Source organism: Cucurbita pepo, chromosome 16 (genome assembly GCF_057944985.1).
Source record: "Cucurbita pepo subsp. pepo isolate OVF chromosome 16, ASM5794498v1, whole genome shotgun sequence".
Taxonomy (NCBI): domain Eukaryota; kingdom Viridiplantae; phylum Streptophyta; class Magnoliopsida; order Cucurbitales; family Cucurbitaceae; genus Cucurbita; species Cucurbita pepo.
This window is the reverse complement of record NC_141813.1, coordinates 13,853,390-13,875,552: the sequence shown is the minus strand read 5'-3', so window position 1 is coordinate 13,875,552 and position 22,163 is coordinate 13,853,390. Positions and strand designations below refer to the sequence as shown.

Below are 22,163 nucleotides of genomic sequence, written 5' to 3'. Positions count from 1 at the left end.
GATAATTTTTTAATTTTATTTTTCTATTAGTTTGGAAATAATTGGTTGTCGAAGAAAACAATGACAAGAAAATGGAAATGAAGAAATATCTATTAAACAACAATTAAAAAAAAAAAAAAAAAAAAAAAAAAAAAAAAAAAAAAAAAGAGACATCTGAAGGCCATCCCATGACACCTCCTCAATTATCTCCGAATTTCTAATTCAACCCTTTTCACAAACACCTATCTCTCTTGGGAACAATCCTCGTTAAATCAACCACAAAGGAAGGGAAAGAAAAAAATAAAATAAAATAAAATAAAATAAAAAGAAAAAAGAAAACGAGAGGAAGGTTAAACGGAATAGAAATTCACACTCTTCATCGTCTTCTTCCTCCTGAATCTGTTGTTAACGTTGCCACCTGGCGCATCTTTGCCGCCGCCGCCGCCGCCGCCGTCGACGACCATTTGAAATTCCTTGTTTTTTTTCTTCCAAACCCGGCAACCCGAGCAGATTTTCGCTTTGCCGCCAATTCAGTTCCCGCGACTCACAATTGGCGCCGACGATAGGAATAGGATAACTCTTAGCATGCGCGTTATTTCCATCTTGATAAGTTGAACTTCATTCTCTGTCGTGCTTGCTTTCTGAAGGTGAGGGACTTCTGTTTTCAATCATCTATTTCCCTCTGCCTCCCGATCGTTCATTCCGCCGTAATTTCGAAGCCTTTTTCTTAAGGATTCTGATTGTGGATTGGGAGTTTGTTTGAATGCTAGGGTTTTTTCTGGGAGGGGTTCGAGGGGTTTTAGCTTTCAAAATGTTTATCGGTATTAGCTTGTTGATCTGAATATTGCAGTGTGGAATATATCTTTAGCATTAGCTTTCTGCTTTATTTGAATTTGTCTCCCCTACCGATATCCTCGTGCTTAGAATTCGATGAAGGAATTTTCTTTCTGATTGATGAACGAATTGCTTAGTCTCGAGTCACGTCTGTACACTCACTCGGGCTTCGTCGCATGCTGCACCTTCAGCTTGGATTTTGCATAAAAGAAGTAACTTCAAATAGGAGCTGATTCGTACTAACCTGTGCGGTTCAATTCTATACATTTGCTTAGTTCATCTTTTGTTTGAAATAATTGCTGTGGTTCACCTATAACTGTTTTCTGCTCGAAAGGCTAGTGAACAAAAGAAACTACAAGCTGGTTTGTTGAATGTATGAGGTAAGTCAAGTCATCCAATGTATTTTGATAGTTTTAACAAGGAATCTACAATAAAGTGTGCAGGACGGTGCCTACCAAGCTTGTCTTATACTAGTTTCTTTCTTGGACATTTTCTTGAGATTCTTGTTCCCGCTTTCTGTATTGTTGCATTTCTCATTCACCACCCCTAGTTTTCTGTCTTCCTGATACGGGATATTTTTATGTTTTTTAATACTTGTCCTTTTCTATGGAAAAGCTTAATTTTTCTCGTATATTACTTTCCAATTTGATTGAGATGAGATAGTATGATGTTTATCCTTGCCATCTTGTTTGAACATGTTCTTATTTCAGGATACAAAGCTTCTTTTTCACCAGCACTAAGTTGAGGTGTTTTATTCCATGTAGAAGAATGGCCCTTTTTAGGAATCATTCAAATGAACCAGTTTCTCGTGGTGTCTTGGAAGATAAAGGCCATGGACTAGTTGACGATAGAACTCACACCTCTGCAGGAAATGCCGAGGAAGACATGAGTTCAGAAAAAGAATTTAATATGAACATAGACGAACCCTACCACAATGGAGGTCAAGTAGATGATTCCAGTAGGTTGCAAAATGAGACTGCTGCAGATGATTGTATTACTATGAGAGTGTCAAACTTACAAAATTCTGGAAGAGCGGTAGGGGGTAGAAGGTGGGGTTCAACATTTTGGAAGGACTGCCAACCTATGATTCCTGGAGGTTCTGATTCTGCACAGGAGTCTAAGAGTGAGTCTGACAATAGAATTGGAGAAGGATCAGATTATCATATATCCAATGAAAAGGATGGAGGTTCAGAATTTGATGATGATGGCCAACCAAAAGAGGTTAAAGGTCAAAGAAGGTATACTGATGTCCCCGCTGAAAATGGAATGCTATCAGATGAATATTATGATCAGGATGATGGAGATGAGCAGAGTGATTCCATGCCATACCGAGGGTTTCATAACTCAGTGAAGTCGAATAGGTCACAGTCGCAGTCTGTTAATGCCAGCAGCAATCACATGCGAAGAAATTCCAGAGTTGTGAATGATGAAGATGATGATTATGGAGATGACGAAAATCATAATGATGACGCTGATTATGAAGAGGACGAGGAAGAAGGTATCTTTTCCTGTAGGATTATTTTTGAACTGTTGACCATGCTTCTTTAATTTTAATTGGTTGACATTTGGTTACACTTCGTCTACTCTCTTATCTATCAATATTTGACTTCATCATATTAGCTAAATGTTATTGCTGTGGTGTTTGCAGAAGATGACCCTGATGATGTGGACTTCAAACCTGATTATGGCATCGGAAGTGGCCGTTCAGTGAAAAAGGTTAGGTATTTGCATACATTAATGTATTGTTCAACAACTTTTTGTGTGCTAAATTTCATGATGTGGTAAAAAAAGAAAAACTTTTTTCTTCCTTCCATTAACCACATTTGCATATATTTATGTTTCTTCTTTTCTTTCACTTTCTCTTTATGTTGTTTGTATTAAATTGAATAAATGTATAATGTACACGAGGCACCGCAAAGAAAATGTGAAAAAAACTGCTCATGTATAAATCAAACTCATCTTCATGGAGTTGAGTTGTGTTAAGTATGAAGCCATGTAATCTTGAAGTAAAAATAAAAAATTTAAGCTAATCTCTAAGTGATTCTGCCGCCATCAATTTTCTATTTAGGATTTCTGCTATGTAAACAATGTCTTGACCGTTTTCCTTTTTCTTTTCTTTATTAATCAGTATTCCGTTGCTCACCCCATCATTGATACTTCTTGATGGAATTTATTTCTTGGGTTCTTTTTTCTTCATTTCCTTGACAATATTTACATTAGAGGTCTCACTACAACTTGCTATTCTCTGAAAGGGATTTTTTTTCCTTCTTCCTCATTATGGTTGTATATGTGTGCGTGTGTGTGTAGATTTCTAGAAATGTAGTCCGTTTTCTCCAATTTTTTCGCTATGCTGTTACTGGTGGTTCTTGTACTTCCTAATTATGACCCTGACTTTATCTCTCTCTGCACATTGGACACTAATTTTGTGTTATATTGATAGCAGGATAAAGACTGGGATGGTGAAGATTATGAGGAAGATGATGATTTGGAAATTTCTGATGATGACAGACCTAATTATGGAAAGAAAGGCAGGGGAAAGCAATGGGGTCAAGGAGGACGCAATGTAAGATCTACTAGTGAACGTAAATTGTACCAACCATCTATTCGACAAAGAAAAGGAAAATCCTCATATGAAGAGGATGAATCCTCAATGGAGGATTCAGCCAGTGATAGTGTTGAGGGTTTTAAAAGTTTAGGGAAAACTGGCACTCACCCTCGCAAGGATAGTGGTCGTTATTCTGTAACAACAGGTGCCTCTGGACGAAGAAGTGAGGTCAGAACTTCTAGTAGGTCAGTTCGAAAAGTTTCATATGTTGAAAGTGAAGAAAGTGAAGAATTTGACGAGGGCAAAAAGAAAAAGTCCCAAAAGGTGTGCCTGCATTTTTCAAATTATATAGAGGCTAGCTGGTTATTCTTGTTGCTTCTAAAATAATGTTTTGTTTACCATGTATATGGTTCTGGAATAAGATTTTTTTTTCTGTATCTTTTCCGGTCTTTTTGATACAATGTTTCTATTTCTTCAAAAAAATATAACAAGTATCGTACTATTATGGGCTGTTCCTTGTTGAAGGATTAGCCTTAAGTTAGGAGATATTTGTGTAATTCATGAACTAGTATCCAAGCTGAGAATGAATGATATCTATTACTCTGCTTGAGGGGAGTGTCAAAGGATATTTGTATAATCTCATGTAATTCTCTGAAAATAAATAAGAAAAACAACAGTCTTAGACTTGCAACATTCCTACGCTGGATTGCAATGAATTGTACTACTTTTGTGTAGCTTGTGATTGTTGATGTTAATTTTTTGATGTTAATATTTTGATTCTTTGTGTTTGTGATGTATTCTCATCGTTACCCACGGTCCCATTTATCTGTAGTTCATTTGTTGTTACCCCTTAGTTATCTTTTGTTTTGGGTACTGGTTCAACCAGTTGTATGTTCGTTTAACTGGTTGTATAGGTTGCTTTGAGGCCTATTTAAAGACTCTTATCTTGCATATTTATCTTATATCTGAACAACAATAAAAGAGGCAGATTTCATACGATCTTTGAAAAGATGTTTCTTGTTTTAAAATAAAGAATCATACTTCTTTGTTATTTGGTGTATTAGTTTGATCGCTAATTCACTTTCAATATCTTTGTTATATGTGCTTTTAGGAGGAAGTTGAAGAGGAAGATGGTGATGCAATTGAAAAAGTTCTCTGGCACCAGCCGAAGGGCATTGCTGAGGTTGCTATAAGAAATAACAGATCAATAAATCCCGTTCTGTCTAGTCATTCATTTGATTCTGAACCGGATTGGAATGAGGTGGAATTTTTTATAAAATGGAAAGGCCAGTCGCATTTACACTGTCAATGGAAACCATTCTCTGAACTACAATATGTATGCTTCTGAATGTCTTTTCTTTTTTGTTTTGTATTGTCTCATCTAAAGAATGTTATCTGTTTAAGTATGATGAGTCTTTGTCTTTAGCTAACTTTTTATTCTTTCCTCTGGCATTGAACACATTTTTCTTGCAGCTTAGTGGTTTTAAGAAGGTTTTAAACTACACTAAAAAGGTCATGGAGGAAATAAGGTACAGGAAGAGTGTCTCCCGTGAGGAGGTAATTTTTGCTTGATACTGTACTAAAATTGATTAGTGCAAATTGTCACTGACATAAGAGTACTCTGAATATTCACGAAGTGCTATCAATAGAAGCATTTGAAAGTAACATGTGTGATAATCCTTGAACACAAGCATACCTGCCCAATTGCAGCCGCGATAGAAGGATTTATAAGTCACGAGCTGGCTTCTAAGTTGTCTGCAGGAAAATCTTTCAATTAGGACACTATTTCTGTGTTTATTTTGTTATGATAGTACATTTTAAAAGCTAATTAATCAACCCTATTATTGTAATATTTCAATGTATGCTTGATTCACACGAATGATTGGTATCACAATCTTTTTGGACGAGAAACTATTTCATTGATCGTCCAAGAGCAGTATCATAATTCTTAAAATTGGTTTTCACATTGTTTTTGTAGTGTGCATTGATGGATTGTTTATGTTCATTTTGGTATTATTGGAAACTTTCTTTCACTCAGTCACTTAGGCACTTCCTCCTTATTTTATTTTATCTATCTATTCTGTCTATTATATCTGATTAGTCTCTTTTAGGGAATTTACAATAATTTTTCTGTATCAAAATATGGTAAAACAAAATTTTCTATAAGCGAGAAAACTTTAATGATGAATTGTTGATTCAAGGTGAAGAATTAATACCTTGATGATGTGCTTCTATGTAAAACAATTCTTTTTCACCAAGTAGTTCACTACAACTTTTGATAAACTATCTCATTCATTATTTACTGGATATGTCTGTAGATCGAGGTCTATGATGTCAGTAAGGAAATGGATTTGGATCTCATCAAGCAAAATAGTCAGGTTACTTTGTTGAACTTTATCCATTATTATTTTTAGGTTTTTGCTTAAAACTTTTAGTAATCAGATTTAAATGTGGATTAATAGGTGGAGAGAATTATTGCTGACCGTATTAGCAAAGATGGTTCAGGTGATGTAGAACCAGAGTATTTGGTGAAGTGGCAAGGACTGTCTTATGCCGAAGCAACTTGGTAACTAGAATCAATATTTTTTAGTGAAATTTCTGAATGAGTGTATATATAAAGTGTCTTTCTCCCATTCTATAATTTATGAATGAGCTCAGAAATTTCTCATAAAAAAAGGAAATGCTATACGATATCATATCCTAATCATGTGAAGTTAGATGTCTTTTTTCCCATGTATTAATTCCACCTCTACTTATTGCAAGTCCTTGTCTGCTTATTATTGTTTGTAAAATTTGATCTTAGGGAAAAGGATGTAGATATTTCATTTGCGCAAGAAGCTATTGACGAGTACAAGGTATTTGGCTATTTGCCTTTTGCTTTCTTATTGTTGATTTAAAAATATTATTTTTGTCATTTGTATTGTACTTATTTACTGACGTCTCATGTTATAGATTGTTGATTTCATGTGATTTTCTAATTGGAATTAAATAGTTTCATTAAGAATGGTGAAGGTACCAGTGGGTCTTGCCCAAAACGGTTGTGACCCCAAAATTTAATGAAAAAAGAGGATAGAAACCCCTTTATATGAATTTCACCAAACACTGCAACTACAATCATGTAAAAGAATGCATGCCGTTTCCTAATCGTTTTCAAGCACTTTTATCTTTTAATGATTTTAAAATGACAAATAGTTTGGGGAAAAATGTTTCTTGTTAATATACACATGCGCACACACAAAAGAGAAATAATAAAAGATGATATTTTTAAACAAAAAAACGTTTTTGCGGTACTTTATGCCTTGGAAGGTTTAGGTAACACCAATTTACAAAAAGGAGAATCAATCGTTGTTATCAATTTTTGCCTTTGCCGTAAATATTAATTATTTTGAGGTTATTAGCCAAAGCCATATACCAACATGCATAAAATGATAGGAAAAAAAGAAAATAGTGTCGTAATTTGTTTGGGACCTGTTCATTCTTCAAGCTTTAAGCAATTGCTATGGATCTTAGGAATTGGGATTGATATGTACTTATTCAAATCAGCCGTGACTGGCTTTGTGATAAATTATTTTAAAAAAATTTGAGTATCCTTTATCTCTCTCTCTCATCCGTCTAAAATGGAGCCCCCCATCCTTCATTTTTTGTTTTTGTTTTGTTTTTGGTACTTTTATAGTTTGTTAGCCTTTTTTTCCTTCTTTTTGGCTCCTTTTGTACGGGTGTTTTTGTTTTGTATTGCCTTAATTTATTCTTTCATTTATTCATTGGTTTCTTAATTAAAAAGAGAGACAAATTTAAGATAGACATCTTTGTATTAGTTTGTTCAATCGTTGTTCTCAATTTTTTCAATCATGTTTGTATAATTGAAGCTTGTTGGTACATTTTTTTTCCTGTTTCCATAATTCGAGCAGGCTCGTGAAGCTGCAATATCTGTGCAAGGGAAATCAGTCGATCTTCAGCGTAAAAAGACCAAAGGTCCGTGGAAACTTGATGTCATGAAATCTTACTTCTAACCAACTTTTGACAAATGGATTATATATACATTATATACGCATATTTAGGTAAGAAACAAGATTTTATTTTATTTGTAGGACTTACAAAGCCATAGTTATGGAGGATTAGAAATTAAATTGTAGGTACTTATTTTATTGTAATATTTTTAAATGTTAAATAAACAATCAGCTTTCAGGGAGTGAAATCAGAGAAAGAAAAAAAAAAAAAAATCAATAACCTAGAGGCAATTACAATCAAATAGAGCTCAACCAAGGGAATAATAGAACTATTGGGGGGGGGGGGGGGGGGTGCGGCGTGTTAGAAATTGGAAATGTAAAGACTCATAGCAGAGCAATGGTCAAATGACTTTTGCGTTTCACCCTTGGTCTCAACTCTCTCAGGCACAAGATTATTGCAAGCAAGTTTGGTTCTCATCTTTTTCAGTGGCTGTTGGCTGGGGTTAAAGGCACTTATCAATATTTATGGAAGGATATCTCTTTTGAGCTCTCTTCTTTCTCCCACTTGGTTCATTGTGTAGTGGGGGAGAGGAAGGAAACGTATTGTTGGGAAGATTAGTGGGTGGGGAATAGATCTCTTGCTCTGTGTTCCCTCGTCTCTATCATTCATTTTCCTTTAAAATCGTGTGGTGTTTGATTTTTTCGTCTAGTTGAGGAGCTCAGTTTCTTTTTTCGTTCGGGTTTTGTCGCTCTTTGATTGATAGGGAAGCAACAAATGTTCCCTCTTTTGGCCTTGCTTGGAGAGGTCGTTTTTAGGCTTGGAAGAAGGGATGTTCGGGTGTGGAGTCCCAACCCTAAGGAGGGGTTTTCTTGCAACTCCTTTTTCGTAGTTTGTTGAACCCTTCTCCCTTGCATGAGTCGGTTTTTTCTGCTCTATGAAGTATTAAGATTTTGAAGAAAGATAAGTTCTTTGCACGATACATTTTACATGGTCAAGTTAATACTATGGATCGCCTTGCTAGAAAAATTCCCTCGTTAGTTGGCCTGTTTTGTTGTATTCTTTGTTGAAAGATGGAGGAGGACCTAAATCACATTTTCTGGAGATGTGAGTATGAGAGGTCCGTTTGGAATCTTTTCTTTTAGACATTTGGATTTTTGCTAGCTTGGCAGAAGAACACTAGTGATATGATTTGGGAGTTCCTCCTCCATCCGCCTTTTCGTGAAAATGGTCGGTTCTTATGGCTTGTTGGGGGTGGGCTATTTCGTGTGATTTTTGGAGTGAGCGGAATAACACAATGCTTAGAGGGATTCTAGTGATGTATGGTCCCTCGTTAGATTTCATGTTTCCTTTTGGGCTTCTATTTTGAAGATCCTCTGTAATTATATTGTTGGCACTGTTTTGTATAGTTGGAGCCCATTTCTGTAATTGAGATTCCTCTTGAGGGCTTGGTTTTTTGTGCGCCCTTGTATTCTTTCATTTTTTTCAATGAAAGTTGTCATTATCCATATTTATCTATCTATCTATCTATCTATCTATCTATATATATAAATTCAGCTCTTCATGCAAATTAACTGCAGTAACTTCTCCCAGGAATGGCCCCTTAAAATGAGATTTGACTTCAGCCCCTAACCAACCAAAATATAAAAACCGGAGCATGAAAAGCTCCATTGGAAACCGCAAAAATAAATGGTATATCACCCACCTTTTCTCCAACCAAAGCATTAAGCACTGGAACATACATTGCTACTTTGGAGTTCCATATGAATTTAATGAGCTTTGAAAAAAATATCATCGTTTGATTTTTACTAAATAAGTTCGGGTTTTTACTAAGAAAAGAAAGTACATCACCTCTGTTGCTCATGTCTGATTATAACACACAGCAGATTGAATGCTTTTTTTTTTAAAAAAAAAAACTTGTGCAACAGACAAAAAGCTGTAAGGTAGAGCAAGAACGTAGATTACATCTTTCGTATGCACATGAAATGATATACTTGTCGTGTAAAAGTTAATTAATTGTAGTGATAATGGAGAAGGATATTAATGGCTTAAAGTTACGTAGGTTGCAGAAATGTTTTAAAAAGCTAAAGGCGGCCTCAAGGTTTTCTCTTGAAAAGTTGAGGTGGTATGAATTGTAAGCCTATACTTTTATTAAAAACATTATACAAATTATAAATTAACACGTCAAGTATTGCTAAACATAATAGTTATACAAAAGTATTCACAAATCGCCCCTGCCAATTTTCACTCAAACAAAAATTTTAAAAGGATACCTTTAACATCAGTAAGTAGTAATAGTTCAAATTGTTTTGACTCAAACCTTTATACAAGGTGTAAACACTTTAAGCCTCAACGTATTTCATAGAGGCATAAGCCTCTTATGGTCCAAAGAAGGCATAAGTCTCAAGGTTAAAAGTTAAGAGCTTCACCTTGAGCGAGCCTCAGGGCATCAGTCTCAATAGCCTTTCAAAACATTGATTTGGAGTGTTGGTTAGATGCTAATTGTGTATATTCGAAATGGCACTAGTGGTCTGTCTCTGGTTGGCTTCTATTTACCTTTTTCATATAATAAATTCTTGTCTTCTTTGCATAGTCTATGTATAGTCAACATACTTTAATATTATAGCTTTTCTGATTTCTAGTGAGTTTAAGGAAACTTGATGAACAGCCTGAATGGTTGAAGGGAGGCAAGCTTCGAGATTATCAGCTTGAGGGTTTGAATTTTCTCGTTAATAGGTATTATTATTTAATTTCACCTCAGATCTGTTCTTTCTTTTTTTCTGTTTTTTTTAATGTTCCAATTTAGTTAAATATATTAATAGAATGGTCGAAAAAACGCAAGTTGGTGACTGTTCAGTTGTATAAAAGACAGACTATACATCACGGAAAGCTCTCCAGAACCATTTAACTTCTTTGAGTACAATGCTTTGAAAGTTATGTAATTGGTCTATCTTTTCATGGTGGTAGTTGGAGAAATGATACCAATGTAATTTTAGCTGATGAAATGGGTCTTGGGAAAACTGTTCAGTCTGTTTCCATGCTTGGCTTTCTACAGGTAGTATTAAATAACACTTTTCAGTGGTTTTATAAGTATTTCTGATAGATTAACCTGAGGACTAATATAATATGTATATATATATATATATATATATATATTTTTGACAGCATGCTCAGCAAATTTACGGTCCATTTCTTGTTGTTGTACCACTGTCCACCTTGTCAAACTGGGCCAAAGAATTTAGGAAGTGGCTGCCTGATATGAATGTTATTGTCTATGTTGGTACCCGTGCAAGCAGAGAGGCAAGTTATCCTTTCTGTAACTTTATTCAGACGGTGATGTTGGTGAAGTATTGATATAATTAAATTTACTCTAACCTATAAGTTTAAGCTTTTGGATTTAATATGGTATCCGAGCAGAAGGTCCTGTATTAAAGCGTCTGTAATGTTATTTTCTTTCCAATTAGTATTGATTTCTACTTGTTGGGTCTTCTACAAATGTCCAATCTTTTGGGTTGATTGCTGATTTAAAATTGATGAAATTATCTCCACTGTATAGTTATTTACTTGAAATGATTGTATTATTTAGAAAATTGAAAACAAGTTAATGGAAGGTTCTGTGCTAAGATTTTTCCTAAGTTGACCAATCCTTGAGATTTTTTATTTATCTTATGTTTGAGCTTTTTTTTTTTTGTTTTTGTTTTTTCTCTTGATAATTTCTATTCTTGCATGCATTATTTGGTTGCAGGTTTGTCAGCAGCATGAATTTGAAAATAAAAGAACCGGGAGACCCATAAAGTTTAATGCGTTGTTGACTACGTATGAAGTAGTTCTGAAGGACCGTGCTGTTCTTTCAAAGATTAAGTGGAATTATTTGATGGTTGATGAAGCTCATAGATTAAAGAATAGTGAGGCACAGTTGTATACGACCCTTTCGGTATGCTGTTATGAATTATTGCAACTTTCTATTGTCTCCCTTGTTCAATGTATTACTGATGTGCGATTCTTGCTGGGTATTCAGGAATTTAGCACAAAAAATAAATTGCTCATTACTGGTACTCCGTTACAGAACAGTGTGGAAGAGCTATGGTATTGTTTGATTTTCTACTACTCAATATGGATATTAATCATTTTTGTGTTCAGTTCCTTTTTTTTTTTTTCCTATTTGTCTTTATATGCAATGCCTAAATTTCAAAGTTGATTCTGGCATTGAAGGCTGCCTCAATGTCGTGCAGCTAATCTTTTTCTCCTATCTTTTGGCCTCAAATGTGCTTTGGTTGGGTGATAGAAATACCATTAGAAGGAAAGTACGGATGCTATAAGGGGATATGAGTAATTAGATAGAGAGTTTTATGCTTGATGGTTATATGATAGGACCCCAAACAGAAATAGAATAGGATAAAAGATATGAACGGTGAGATCTCTCTCGAGCCCCAATTCATTCACCAAAATAATTCCTACCTTCGTCATTCCCCACCCCCTCTATTTATAACCAGCATGCATAACAAACTCCCTATCTAATTACTCATATTCCTATCGGTTGGTTATGGTTCCTTATAGTTTCTTGTGTTATATTGGACCTTTTATTTAACTTTTTATAGAATATTGAACCTTCTATGGTTTATTTGAGTTTTGTGTGTGCGTTTATGTTTTGTATTCACGTGCATGTGATTGTGAATCTCGGATACCTTTAGTTGCTCTAACATGTTGTCTATATCTGACATTTGCGCTCTTAAACTTGTGTAAGGCCTTTCACTCTTTAATTATTTCTAAAAGTTTTCAATAGGGATAAAAACATATATAAGAGAGGGAGGTATATTTAGTTATTTATTTAATTTTAAATATTGTTTCTTCTATTATATTGAGTTATTTAAAAAGATGTATATTTAGCTATAATTTTCTCCAAACCTTCGTTGTAACACTGTTTCATTAGAAACATACAATTTGTTTGTTTTGCTTCTTAGAGATCATTATTTACCATTTTTACCTACGATATTTTAGAATGTAAAGTTTGTAACTCAAAAAGTCTTGAAATGTGCAAAAGTGTTTTTAATGTGTTTTTACCATGTTGCTGCGGTGATTTTTCAGAAAATAACATGTTACCATGCAAATTAGTAATTTCTAGACAAATCTTAATTCATCAATAAGTTTTTGTCCAAGTGACTATATTCTCACATCACGAGGAAGAACTTATTTGCTCTTTGGTTTGGTTCATGAACGATAGTGCGTGCCTTTTTCAAATTGACAAAGAAATTATTTCTTATTCTACCTTATAAAAGAATATTCTCTGCTTATTTCTCATTCATAAACTTAAGTATTAAATTCTTGTTTGTATTGCATTGTGATTTTTAAGAAACAAGTATATGAATAGATTTTTTTAGTATTCAGTTTTACCATGTATTCATGTAACTGCTAACTTCCTGTGTAGTATGATATCAAAGTCGGCTGGTTAATTTGCAATATTTGAAAAATGAACTACTGCGGTTTTTTCCTAATGCTCATTAGTATTAAATTCAGTTTCTTCTGTACGTGTTCAATTGAAAGATTGTCTATTCATTTTGTCTCACATAGGGCTCTGCTTCACTTTCTTGATCCTGATAAGTTCAAGAGTAAGGATGATTTTATTTATAATTACAAGAACCTTAGTTCGTTCGATGAGAATGAGGTAATATTCTATTCTAGGACTACCGTGGTTCACTTTGAGGATGTTACTTCCGTCTGATCCTTAGTGATTTGGATTAATTGTAGCTTGCTAATCTTCACACGGAACTGAAGCCTCACATTCTTCGTCGTGTTATAAAGGACGTTGAGAAATCTTTGCCTCCTAAGATTGAGCGTATTCTTAGGGTAGAGATGTCTCTGCTTCAGAAACAGTAAGTAATACACACATATCGAAAGGAAACCGAAAATCAGTTCATTAATGTAATGAAATTAAAAAAAGTTGGGGTTACAATTGTAACTAATATTTTCAATTATAGATATTGATTTACAAACAATGTTTGATACTTGTTTTTCTGTTTTTAGATATTACAAGTGGATTTTAGAGCGCAACTTTCATGACTTAAACAAAGGAGTTCGTGGGAATCAGGTAGCAATCTATTTCAATTGCTTATTGGGTTCATTGTCAGCATGGCTTATTCTGTTTTTGTCAGCATCAATTGTCTTCAAGTTTTCTCTCGGTTGTTATTAACATTAATTTCAAGTATTATATTTGCTCTGTTTAGACTTCCAGGATTTTTTATTACCTGAAAATTATTTATATAATTTTTTCTTCTAGGTTTCTCTTTTGAATATTGTGGTGGAGTTGAAGAAATGCTGCAATCACCCCTTTCTGTTCGAAAGTGCAGATCATGGTTATGGTGGGAACTCTGACTCAAATGATAGCAGCAAGCTGGATAGAATAATCTGGAGCAGCGGGAAGCTAGTTATACTTGATAAGTTATTAATGAGATTGCATGAAACAAAGCATCGGGTTCTGATTTTTTCACAGGTCAGGTTATAGATTTCTGAATGCCAGTCAAATTTGTGTCCACATAGCATTATTATAGATATGTCTGTTTCAAGCCATGGGAGCTGAAAATTTGGTTGATGTTTTCCGTTGTGTAGTCTAGTATGCTAACACTTTGATATACTTTTTTTTTTTTTTTTTTTTAATAAGAGATAATTTCATTGTTGATTGAAATTTACAAAAGGGATGTATCCATGGTGTTTACAAAAGACCTTCCCAATTTGCAATGAGGGAGGTATAACGATAGGAAGTAAAAATATTAGACAGTTTACACTTTGATATACTTCCAATTTCATGCATTTTCGCAATCTTATTGAGTGCTGCTGCCTGTAGCTTTAGTATCCCTTTCAAAACTTGGATATTCTAATCATTGCTTGTTTCATAGGTTTTGCCATCATCAAATGTTCTTCTATTCATTTTGAACAATGATCACCAAAAGGAAAAATTCTTATAATATTAGACCTTAGGACCATCGTCTTCTTTTGAAAATCATGGCCTCTTATAGCATAGGTTATGGGGCATTGATGTTAGCTAGGAGATCTTTGGACTGCCCAAAGAGAGAAGAATTGTTGTCCTAAATTTTGCCAACAAAAGAGGAAGTGGAAAGAAGATGAAATTGAGTCTCACTATTTTCTTTTTGCATAGAGCACCAGCATGGAAGGAGAGCCTGTTGAGGTTGCTTGGGTCAGATTTGCATATTATGCTATACAGATTAAAATGATCGTTGAAAATATAATGACCCAAGTTATCAAAAATCCAAAGCCAACGATCTTCACTATGTTTTGGAGAGAACGTAAAGATGATATCCATAGGGATGAATCATATTGAATTTCTCTTCAGAAAAGTTTCATCTGAAAGAAAAGACCCATCAAACGTTATAGGAATTTCAAAGGACCTTGGAGGGCTATTTATTCACGGAGAGTGGAAATCAAAGATGAGAGGGAAAAAACAACCCAATGATTATTCCAAAACTTGTCATATTAAATTTGTGGTGAATGCGCTTCACTGAAGCAAGGATATTCTTGAGAATGAAGATTTGAGAAGCACCTTCTTGGTACCTCAAGGGGCAAACTTTGAATCAAGAAGAAGTGACACAATTCTGTAGGGAGTTGAGTTGAAAATTAGTAAGAGTTTTGTCTTGGTTCAGCTAACTAAGCCCTTTTACCTCTTTATTTTCTATCCACTTCTATAGAGATAGTCTTTCTTTCGATTTGCCATGATTTCAGCGGGTACTGCCACCTTTTCTCCTCCTTACAGCGAAGTTTTCTAAAGATTCCCTTGTCATCTGGCTTCAAAGAAACTTCTTTTTATTGATTTCTCTTTTTAAACCATCATTCATGCGTCTTTCACTGCAGTTTTGCTGTACCCTATTCTATGTACAAGTACAACTTAATCGAGCTTATGCCTTATTAGCTTTTCATGCAGATAAATATAGTGATTATGATGGTCTTTTGCAGATGGTAAGAATGCTCGATATTCTGGCTGACTACTTGTCATATAGAGGATTCCAATTTCAGAGACTTGATGGAAGTACAAAGGCCGAGTTTCGGCAGCAGGCAATGGATCATTTCAATGCACCTGGTAGTGATGATTTTTGCTTCCTTCTTTCGACTCGAGCGGGTGGCTTAGGTATAAACCTTGCAACAGCAGATACAGTTATCATTTTTGATTCGGACTGGAACCCACAAAATGACTTACAGGTTGAGTTTAGAGACTGCTTTTCGTTGTCTTTCTTGAATGATTTTATTTTATAAATTAACTCATTCTCTCCTTTGTTGTAGGCGATGAGTAGAGCCCACAGAATTGGACAACAGGAAGTAGTTAATATATACAGATTTGTTACAAGCAGAAGTGTTGAGGAAGATATCTTGGAGCGAGCAAAGAAGAAAATGGTACTAATAAAAAGTTGTTAAGAATGATTCTGACACTTAGATTTGTATTCAATCTACGTGTACATTTGTTGATAAAACTTATATTCCGTTTTAGGATTTTGTTTCTGTGTGATCTCAATTTTTCTGTGCTTTATAGGTTCTTGATCATCTGGTGATCCAAAAATTAAATGCGGAGGGTAGATTGGAGAAGAAAGAAGCCAAAAAAGGCATTGGTTTTGATAAAGTAAGAATGGTGTTACAACACCACTGTAGTTGCTTTACTGAAAAACTTGAATTTGACTGCATGGAAGGCTTAATTATTTGGATGATGAAAGTTGTGTGGGACTCCCATTCTTACTGGACGTCTCCCCTGGCTTTCTAAGATCTATATTCTATCTCTCTGATAAAAAATTGTCTAACATTTCTGCCATTTTTACTTTGTAGAATGAGCTATCAGCGATCTTAAGATTTGGAGCCGAGGAACTTTTCAAGGAGGACAAGAATGATGAAGATAGTAAGAAACGGCTTCAAAGTATGGATATTGATGAGATTCTTGAAAGAGCAGAGAAGGTTGAAGAGAAGGAAGCTGGAGGAGAGGAAGGGCATGAATTGCTGGGTGCTTTCAAGGCAAGATAATAATATTATGGTTTTGATGTTTTTTTTGTCTTTATTTCTAGTGGTTGTTATGGTAGTGACATCTGCGTATGGATGGCAAGCCATAAATGTGCCTGCTGTATCATTCTGGTTATGCCGATTGTTTGTCTGATTATCTTCTTTTTTTTTTTTTTTTTTGGGGGGGGGGGGGGGGGGGGTCTTGGTGGTTCCATGAATGAACAGGTTGCTAACTTTTGTAGTGCTGAAGATGATGGAAGTTTCTGGAGTCGTTGGATAAAACCAGAAGCAGTGTCTCAGGCTGAAGTATGAACCTGTACTATACTGTTAATTCTAGTTTTGAACCTGAGGACCTTCCATTCTATACTTTTTGTTCCAACTAGCACTTCAAATCATTTTGCATATTTATTTCTTGATTTTTATTACAACTACCATTCATCCATCCATTTGTACTTTCGTTTATTTTAGGAAGCTCTAGTTCCTCGTGCTGCCAGGAATACAAAGAGCTATGCGGAGGCTAGTCAGCATGAGAATAGTGGTAAAAGGAAGAAAGGGTCTGGGCCTGTGGAGAGGGTTCAGAAACGCCGTAAAGGTGATATTTCTGCTCCCTCAGCACCAATGATTGTGGGTGCATCTGCTCAAGTGAGAAGGTGGTCTTGTGGAAATTTGTCTAAAAGAGATGCACTACGTTTTTCTCGTGTGGTAAGGTTCTGTGTTTTTTTTACCTTCCTTCTTTTTGGCGATTTGACGTGCATGATATAATTCTTTATGAAGGTACTGGATTTATAGCTTCTTCGAACTCTTTGACCATATGATTGTTTTTCCTATCTTTATTCGTGTTATGGCTTTTAGTTTGAAGTCATAGGTAAAGGTGAAATATAACCATTGAATTGAAGCTCATTGGAAGATTTGTTTCATGAAAACAGTAGAGTAAAAAAGTTAAGGCCTACTTATGGTAGGAATGAATGATACCAGAATTTAAATTAGAATGGTAAATAATTTTTTAAATGAGAGAAGTTTTTATTTTTTCCCAGACGTTTCCATAGTTCTTCCAACATTTATCTTTTTTTACTTTTTATTTTTATTTTTGGTAGAATGACATGTTTTCACTAAGGGGGAAAAAAGAGGAAAGAACACAGAACCACGAAAACCACCTTAGGAGGAGCCTAACTAGCCTAGGAAAATGCTCTAGTCGAGCAAAGTAAGACCTAAAGAGTAATTACAAAAATCTTTACACATGGAAATCTAGTAGGAGTCCACAAATTTCCCAAAGATTTTTTTAACCTCTTAAAACTTCTATTGCTCTTTTCCCCCAAACATTCCACAAAATAGCGCAAAAGACAAGCCAACTAAAGCCTGCTATCCTTATCTCATAAGGGGGCATGGGGGAGGAAACTCCTCCAACATGGATTTTGAGATTTCTTGACTAGACCAGATTAACAGTAACCCTTGAAGAAACTGCACCATGAAGTTCTTCCAATATTTTTTGAGACATGAGGAATACTGGCGTGCTACTACTGATGTTGGAGAGGAAATTTCCATCTTCCAACCCCAGCATCAGACACTCAATTGTCCTGTTGTGAAATGGCTCACATGCAACTATTCTTATTGATTTTTAATCCTTCGCTAACTACTAATTGCTGTCATCTGTTCTTTGGAATATCACTCCACTGAACTTTGACATGTTTGATCTTTGTTCAGACTTTGATCTTCTGTTTTAACTTAAAACCAGGTTATGAAATTTGGGAATGAGAGTCAAATTAGCTTGATAGCTGGTGAGGTTGGTGGTCCAGTTAGCGCAGCTAAGCCTGAAGAGCAAATTGAACTATTGAGGGCTTTAATTGATGGATGTCGAGATGCTGTTGAATCAGGATCAACAGATCCAAAGGTTTGTTTAGAATTATATAAAACATGAATTCCTTTTCTGGTTGCTGAAGATGAATAACAATTTGGGAAACAAGCGGATCTTTCTGGTTTATAAAAGTTTAAAATATTTCTCTAGGGACCTATGTTAGATTTCTTTGGTGTTCTAGTGAAAGCTAATGAGCTTCTCAACCGAGTTGAAGAACTTCAGCTTCTAGCAAAACGAATTAGCCGCTATGAAGATCCTATCAAACAATTTCGTGCCTTGATGCACCTGAAACCTTCAAATTGGTCAAAAGGTTGTGGCTGGAATCAAAGTAAGTATTCAGTAGTCCTCCTTTCCCTGCCCTCCTTCCATTTATATTATTTCTGCTAATACTTATATTTCTTTATTCCAAGTTGATGATGCGAGATTACTTTTGGGAATACACTACCATGGTTTTGGTAATTGGGAAAAGATCAGGTTGGATGAAAAACTCGGTCTCATGAAAAAGATTGCTCCAGTGGAACTTCAACATCATGAGACATTTCTGCCACGTGCTCCAAATTTGAGAGATCGTGGTAATGCTCTTCTTGAGATGGTAAGTCATCAGTTTTGCAACCTCTAGTGTTTGACATTGGATTATTTCAATGATGAACTCCCATTTAACTTGGTTTAAGTGCCGTACGGATGCTTATTTTTATAATTGATTGGTTTTCATATCGAGACCAATAAATAAACTTGCAAAGCTAGTCTACCAGTTTCTGAACCGTTTGGCCTACTTAGACCTTGCAGTTTGGATTTTATTTATTTTCATGCTCTATAAACATGGTGTGAATAAATCATTAAGGCTTGCTTCAATAGGCCATTCCTCTGAAACCTTTGATGTGAATGGAATGGGAGGATTTCCAGGGACTCTTCCTCAAATTTTGATAGTTTTTTTAATTTAATTTTGTTTCATGGTCTATATCTTTATTGGGACAAAAGTATACAGCTTTAATAGGTGGTCATCCTACCTTAATTTCTAACTGGAGAACTTTATTGTAATTCACCTTTTGGCGTCTAGAGAGTTTTTTTTTTTTTTCATCTCTCTCCATTTCACTATCAATGGAATTGTTCCTACCCCGCCCCAAAAAACACACAAAAAAAAAAAAAAAAAAAAAAAAACTTGGAGCTGCATTTTCAGTTCTTAAAATACTGTCTTGCTTTGTTAAAAGTTTGTTTCAGGCCATGCAATTCATATTTTCTTAGGACGTGCTAAATGAGCACAGTGGAGTCTTAACTTGGTACATCTTGGCCATGACTCTATTTGCTTAGCGCGCACACCCGCCCCACCCCCAAAGCTTATCTTAAAAGGCTTACGAAGAAGATAAAATTTATCTATGGTGTTGCAGGATTGCACGTATTAAGACTAAAAACAGAATTGACAATTAAGTTGTGAATTTTGTATTAGAATTTACAGCTTTGCTTTTTTGTGTCCTTAGTGTCTGGTGCAAGTTCAGTCTCTCTGTAGTTTGAGTGTTGTTTTTTTGTGTTTTTTATTCTTTATTTATGGGTTAATTTCCTCTCCAACATTTCATTGCTCACGGATGATGATTTCATAAATTTTTTTTACCAGGAACTTGCTGCACTCGGTAAAAATCTGAATTCTAAAGCTGGTCGCAAGACTGCAAAGAAGGATAGGGAAAACATTCCAAAAGTTTCGACATCACGTGGGTTGGATAGAAAGGGGAAACAAGATGCTCCCAAGGTTAATGCTAAATTGAGGGACAGAAATTCTAAACCACAGAGAGTTGAGAACCTCGTGAAGGAGGAGGGTGAAATGTCTGACAACGAAGAAGTATATGAGCATTTCAAGGAAGTTAAATGGATGGAATGGTGTGAAGATGTCATGGCGGATGAAATTAAAACTCTGGAACGGCTTCAAAGGTTACAGACAACTAGTGCCAAACTCCCAAAGGAAAAGGTCCCTGTTATTTTGGTTCCGAATTTTGAACCCATCTGTTTTATGGAATAATATTTTGAATTTCTATTTTCCTTTTCGTTCAGGTCCTTTCGAAAATTCGCAATTACTTGCAGCTTCTTGGACGAAGGATAGATCAAGTTGTTCTAGATCATGAGGAGGAACCATATAAACAAGATAGTATGTGCTCTGATTATAATTATGTTGTCATATGTATACGTGATATTCCTTTCTTCTATATGCTCTTGTCACTTGTTTTCTTAACCGGCCATAATGTTCTCTGTTTGAACTAGTTAGCAAAGCAACGAAATATAAGTTGTCGATATTAATTGTGCAGGGATGACAACGCGATTATGGAATTACGTCTCCACCTTTTCAAATTTATCTGGGGAGCGACTTCATCAGATTTATTCAAAACTCAAGCAGGAAAGAGAAGTGGGAGTGGGTCCATCCTACATCAACGGTACTGGATCTTCTCTTATGGGCAGGGATGGGGACTCCTCTCATTTTGGAGCCTTGCCTCGTCATTTTCCAAGGCTACGGGGGAACAAAAAGAATACTTCCTTACAAATATCAGAACCAGTTCAGAAGGGGGTTGAAACCGAGAAATACGAAGCATGGAAACGACGAAGAAGTGGGGATGGTGATAATCAATACCAAGTTCCTTGTCCACCTGATAGACCCGTGAGCAATGGCGGTCGGATAATGGATCCAAATTCATTGGGGATTCTTGGGGCAGCACCAACTGAGAACAGGAGGTTTGCTAACGAGCGGCCATACAGGATCCGTCAAACTAGTTTTCCTGTGAGACAAGATTGAGATGGGGAGGCCAAGTAAGCCTCTTTTGCAGTGTGTTTGGTAGGGAGGCTGATCTGAGAGAAGGATTTCAGCTTTGACTTGGTCCCCTTCACCACCGCAACGGTATATAGTTCTCTGGTTCTTTTTCCACCGTGGGAATAAATAGCTGCAGACCTCTATTAGTGTTATGTGGCTGACCCTAGAACGTTAATCTGCCAAAAAAAAAAAAACATAAAAATGGGATTTTTGATGCTGACCCCATTGATTGCCGAGTAAAGTTGAAAAGGTTCTACATTATATCAAGGCTAGATGCATCTTTGCGAGTTGAGTTCGAGTAATTTCTTCGTATATAGCAAAAATTCAGAAGAAAGAGATCTACTTCTAGCTCGTTTGGCGCACAAGTTCACGAGGGTAGTTCCTATACATACTATGTTCACCCAGAATTGTACATTATCAGTTATTTCGGAAAATTTATCAATTTTTTTTTTTCATTTTGGCTACAGTAGTGCAATTTGTTTCCTCATTTGTCCATAAGAAATGTAGTTCAATGAGACTCTTCAAATGTCCCCCCAAAGTAACCATTGGATTCCCTCCCTTTAAATCTCTTGTTTAGAAACATTGACATGTTCAACAAATATTGCCATTTGGTAAATGGAAAAGCATGCAAATGAGATGCCTTTTGTTTTGTCCCTGCCGGATTCCCTCTGGTTGGATCATATCGGTTGCAAAAAGGCATAGCAGCCAAATCGAATTACAATTAGCAGGTGGTTACTCTTTGTGACGAGGAAACATAAATGAATCAAATCATAGCTTGAATCTAACGAGTTCTTTGTAGTTTGTTCTTCCCAACCTTTTTTAGAAACTATTTTTTTAAGCTACAATTCTATGATTGTCAAAAGATAGATTGGTTTTTATGTATTAGTCTAAGTTTATTTTCAGTAGATATTGTTCGTTTTAGTAATGTTACGTACTGCCGTTAGTTTCATGATTTTAAAACGTGTCTACTAGAGAAATGTTTTAGAACGTGTCTACTCGAGAAAATTTTTTCCACCCTTATTATTTCAAAAGTTGTTTTAGAACTTACTCTTAAAAGGAAAAATTCCTTAAACAAATAGTGAACTTTGGTGTACTTTCTAAATGTTTTATCAGAGTTGTTTCTGAGAACAACCCATTATTTCCTTTTTGTTTCGATGAATAAGAAAATAAATCTTATTAAAAAAAATTAAAAAAAAAAAAAAAATCCTCCCAATGAGAAAAGGATAAATTTT

At 35.4% G+C, this 22,163-nt stretch overlaps 1 protein-coding gene across 3 annotated transcripts; it reads left to right on the top strand.

Annotated features, from left to right (window-relative positions):
* Positions 1 to 168: 168 nt before the first annotated feature.
* LOC111776781 (protein CHROMATIN REMODELING 5) lies at positions 169 to 21,584 on the top strand. 3 transcript variants are annotated; one of them, XM_023656143.2, is made up of 31 exons: positions 257 to 626; positions 1,578 to 2,311; positions 2,462 to 2,529; positions 3,257 to 3,682; positions 4,470 to 4,694; positions 4,832 to 4,915; positions 5,677 to 5,736; positions 5,821 to 5,924; positions 6,162 to 6,213; positions 7,267 to 7,330; positions 9,946 to 10,039; positions 10,271 to 10,358; positions 10,469 to 10,603; positions 11,049 to 11,237; positions 11,322 to 11,389; positions 12,872 to 12,965; positions 13,049 to 13,173; positions 13,325 to 13,388; positions 13,578 to 13,790; positions 15,266 to 15,508; positions 15,590 to 15,700; positions 15,837 to 15,923; positions 16,124 to 16,306; positions 16,517 to 16,597; positions 16,760 to 16,993; positions 18,024 to 18,179; positions 18,294 to 18,471; positions 18,554 to 18,735; positions 19,753 to 20,100; positions 20,184 to 20,277; positions 20,435 to 21,584. In XM_023656143.2, the coding sequence occupies exons 2-31, from the start codon at positions 1,582 to 1,584 to the stop codon at positions 20,914 to 20,916; spliced, it is 5,262 nt and encodes a 1,753-aa protein (XP_023511911.2). In that variant the 5' UTR covers positions 257 to 626; positions 1,578 to 1,581; the 3' UTR covers positions 20,917 to 21,584. The 3 variants fall into 3 exon arrangements, with proteins under 3 accessions (XP_086974509.1, XP_023511911.2, XP_023511910.2); XM_023656142.2 differs by having other exon boundaries at positions 1,524 to 2,311; XM_087118383.1 differs by lacking the exons at positions 18,554 to 18,735; positions 19,753 to 20,100; positions 20,184 to 20,277; positions 20,435 to 21,584 and having other exon boundaries at positions 169 to 626; positions 1,524 to 2,311; positions 18,325 to 18,463.
* Positions 21,585 to 22,163: the final 579 nt, after the last annotated feature.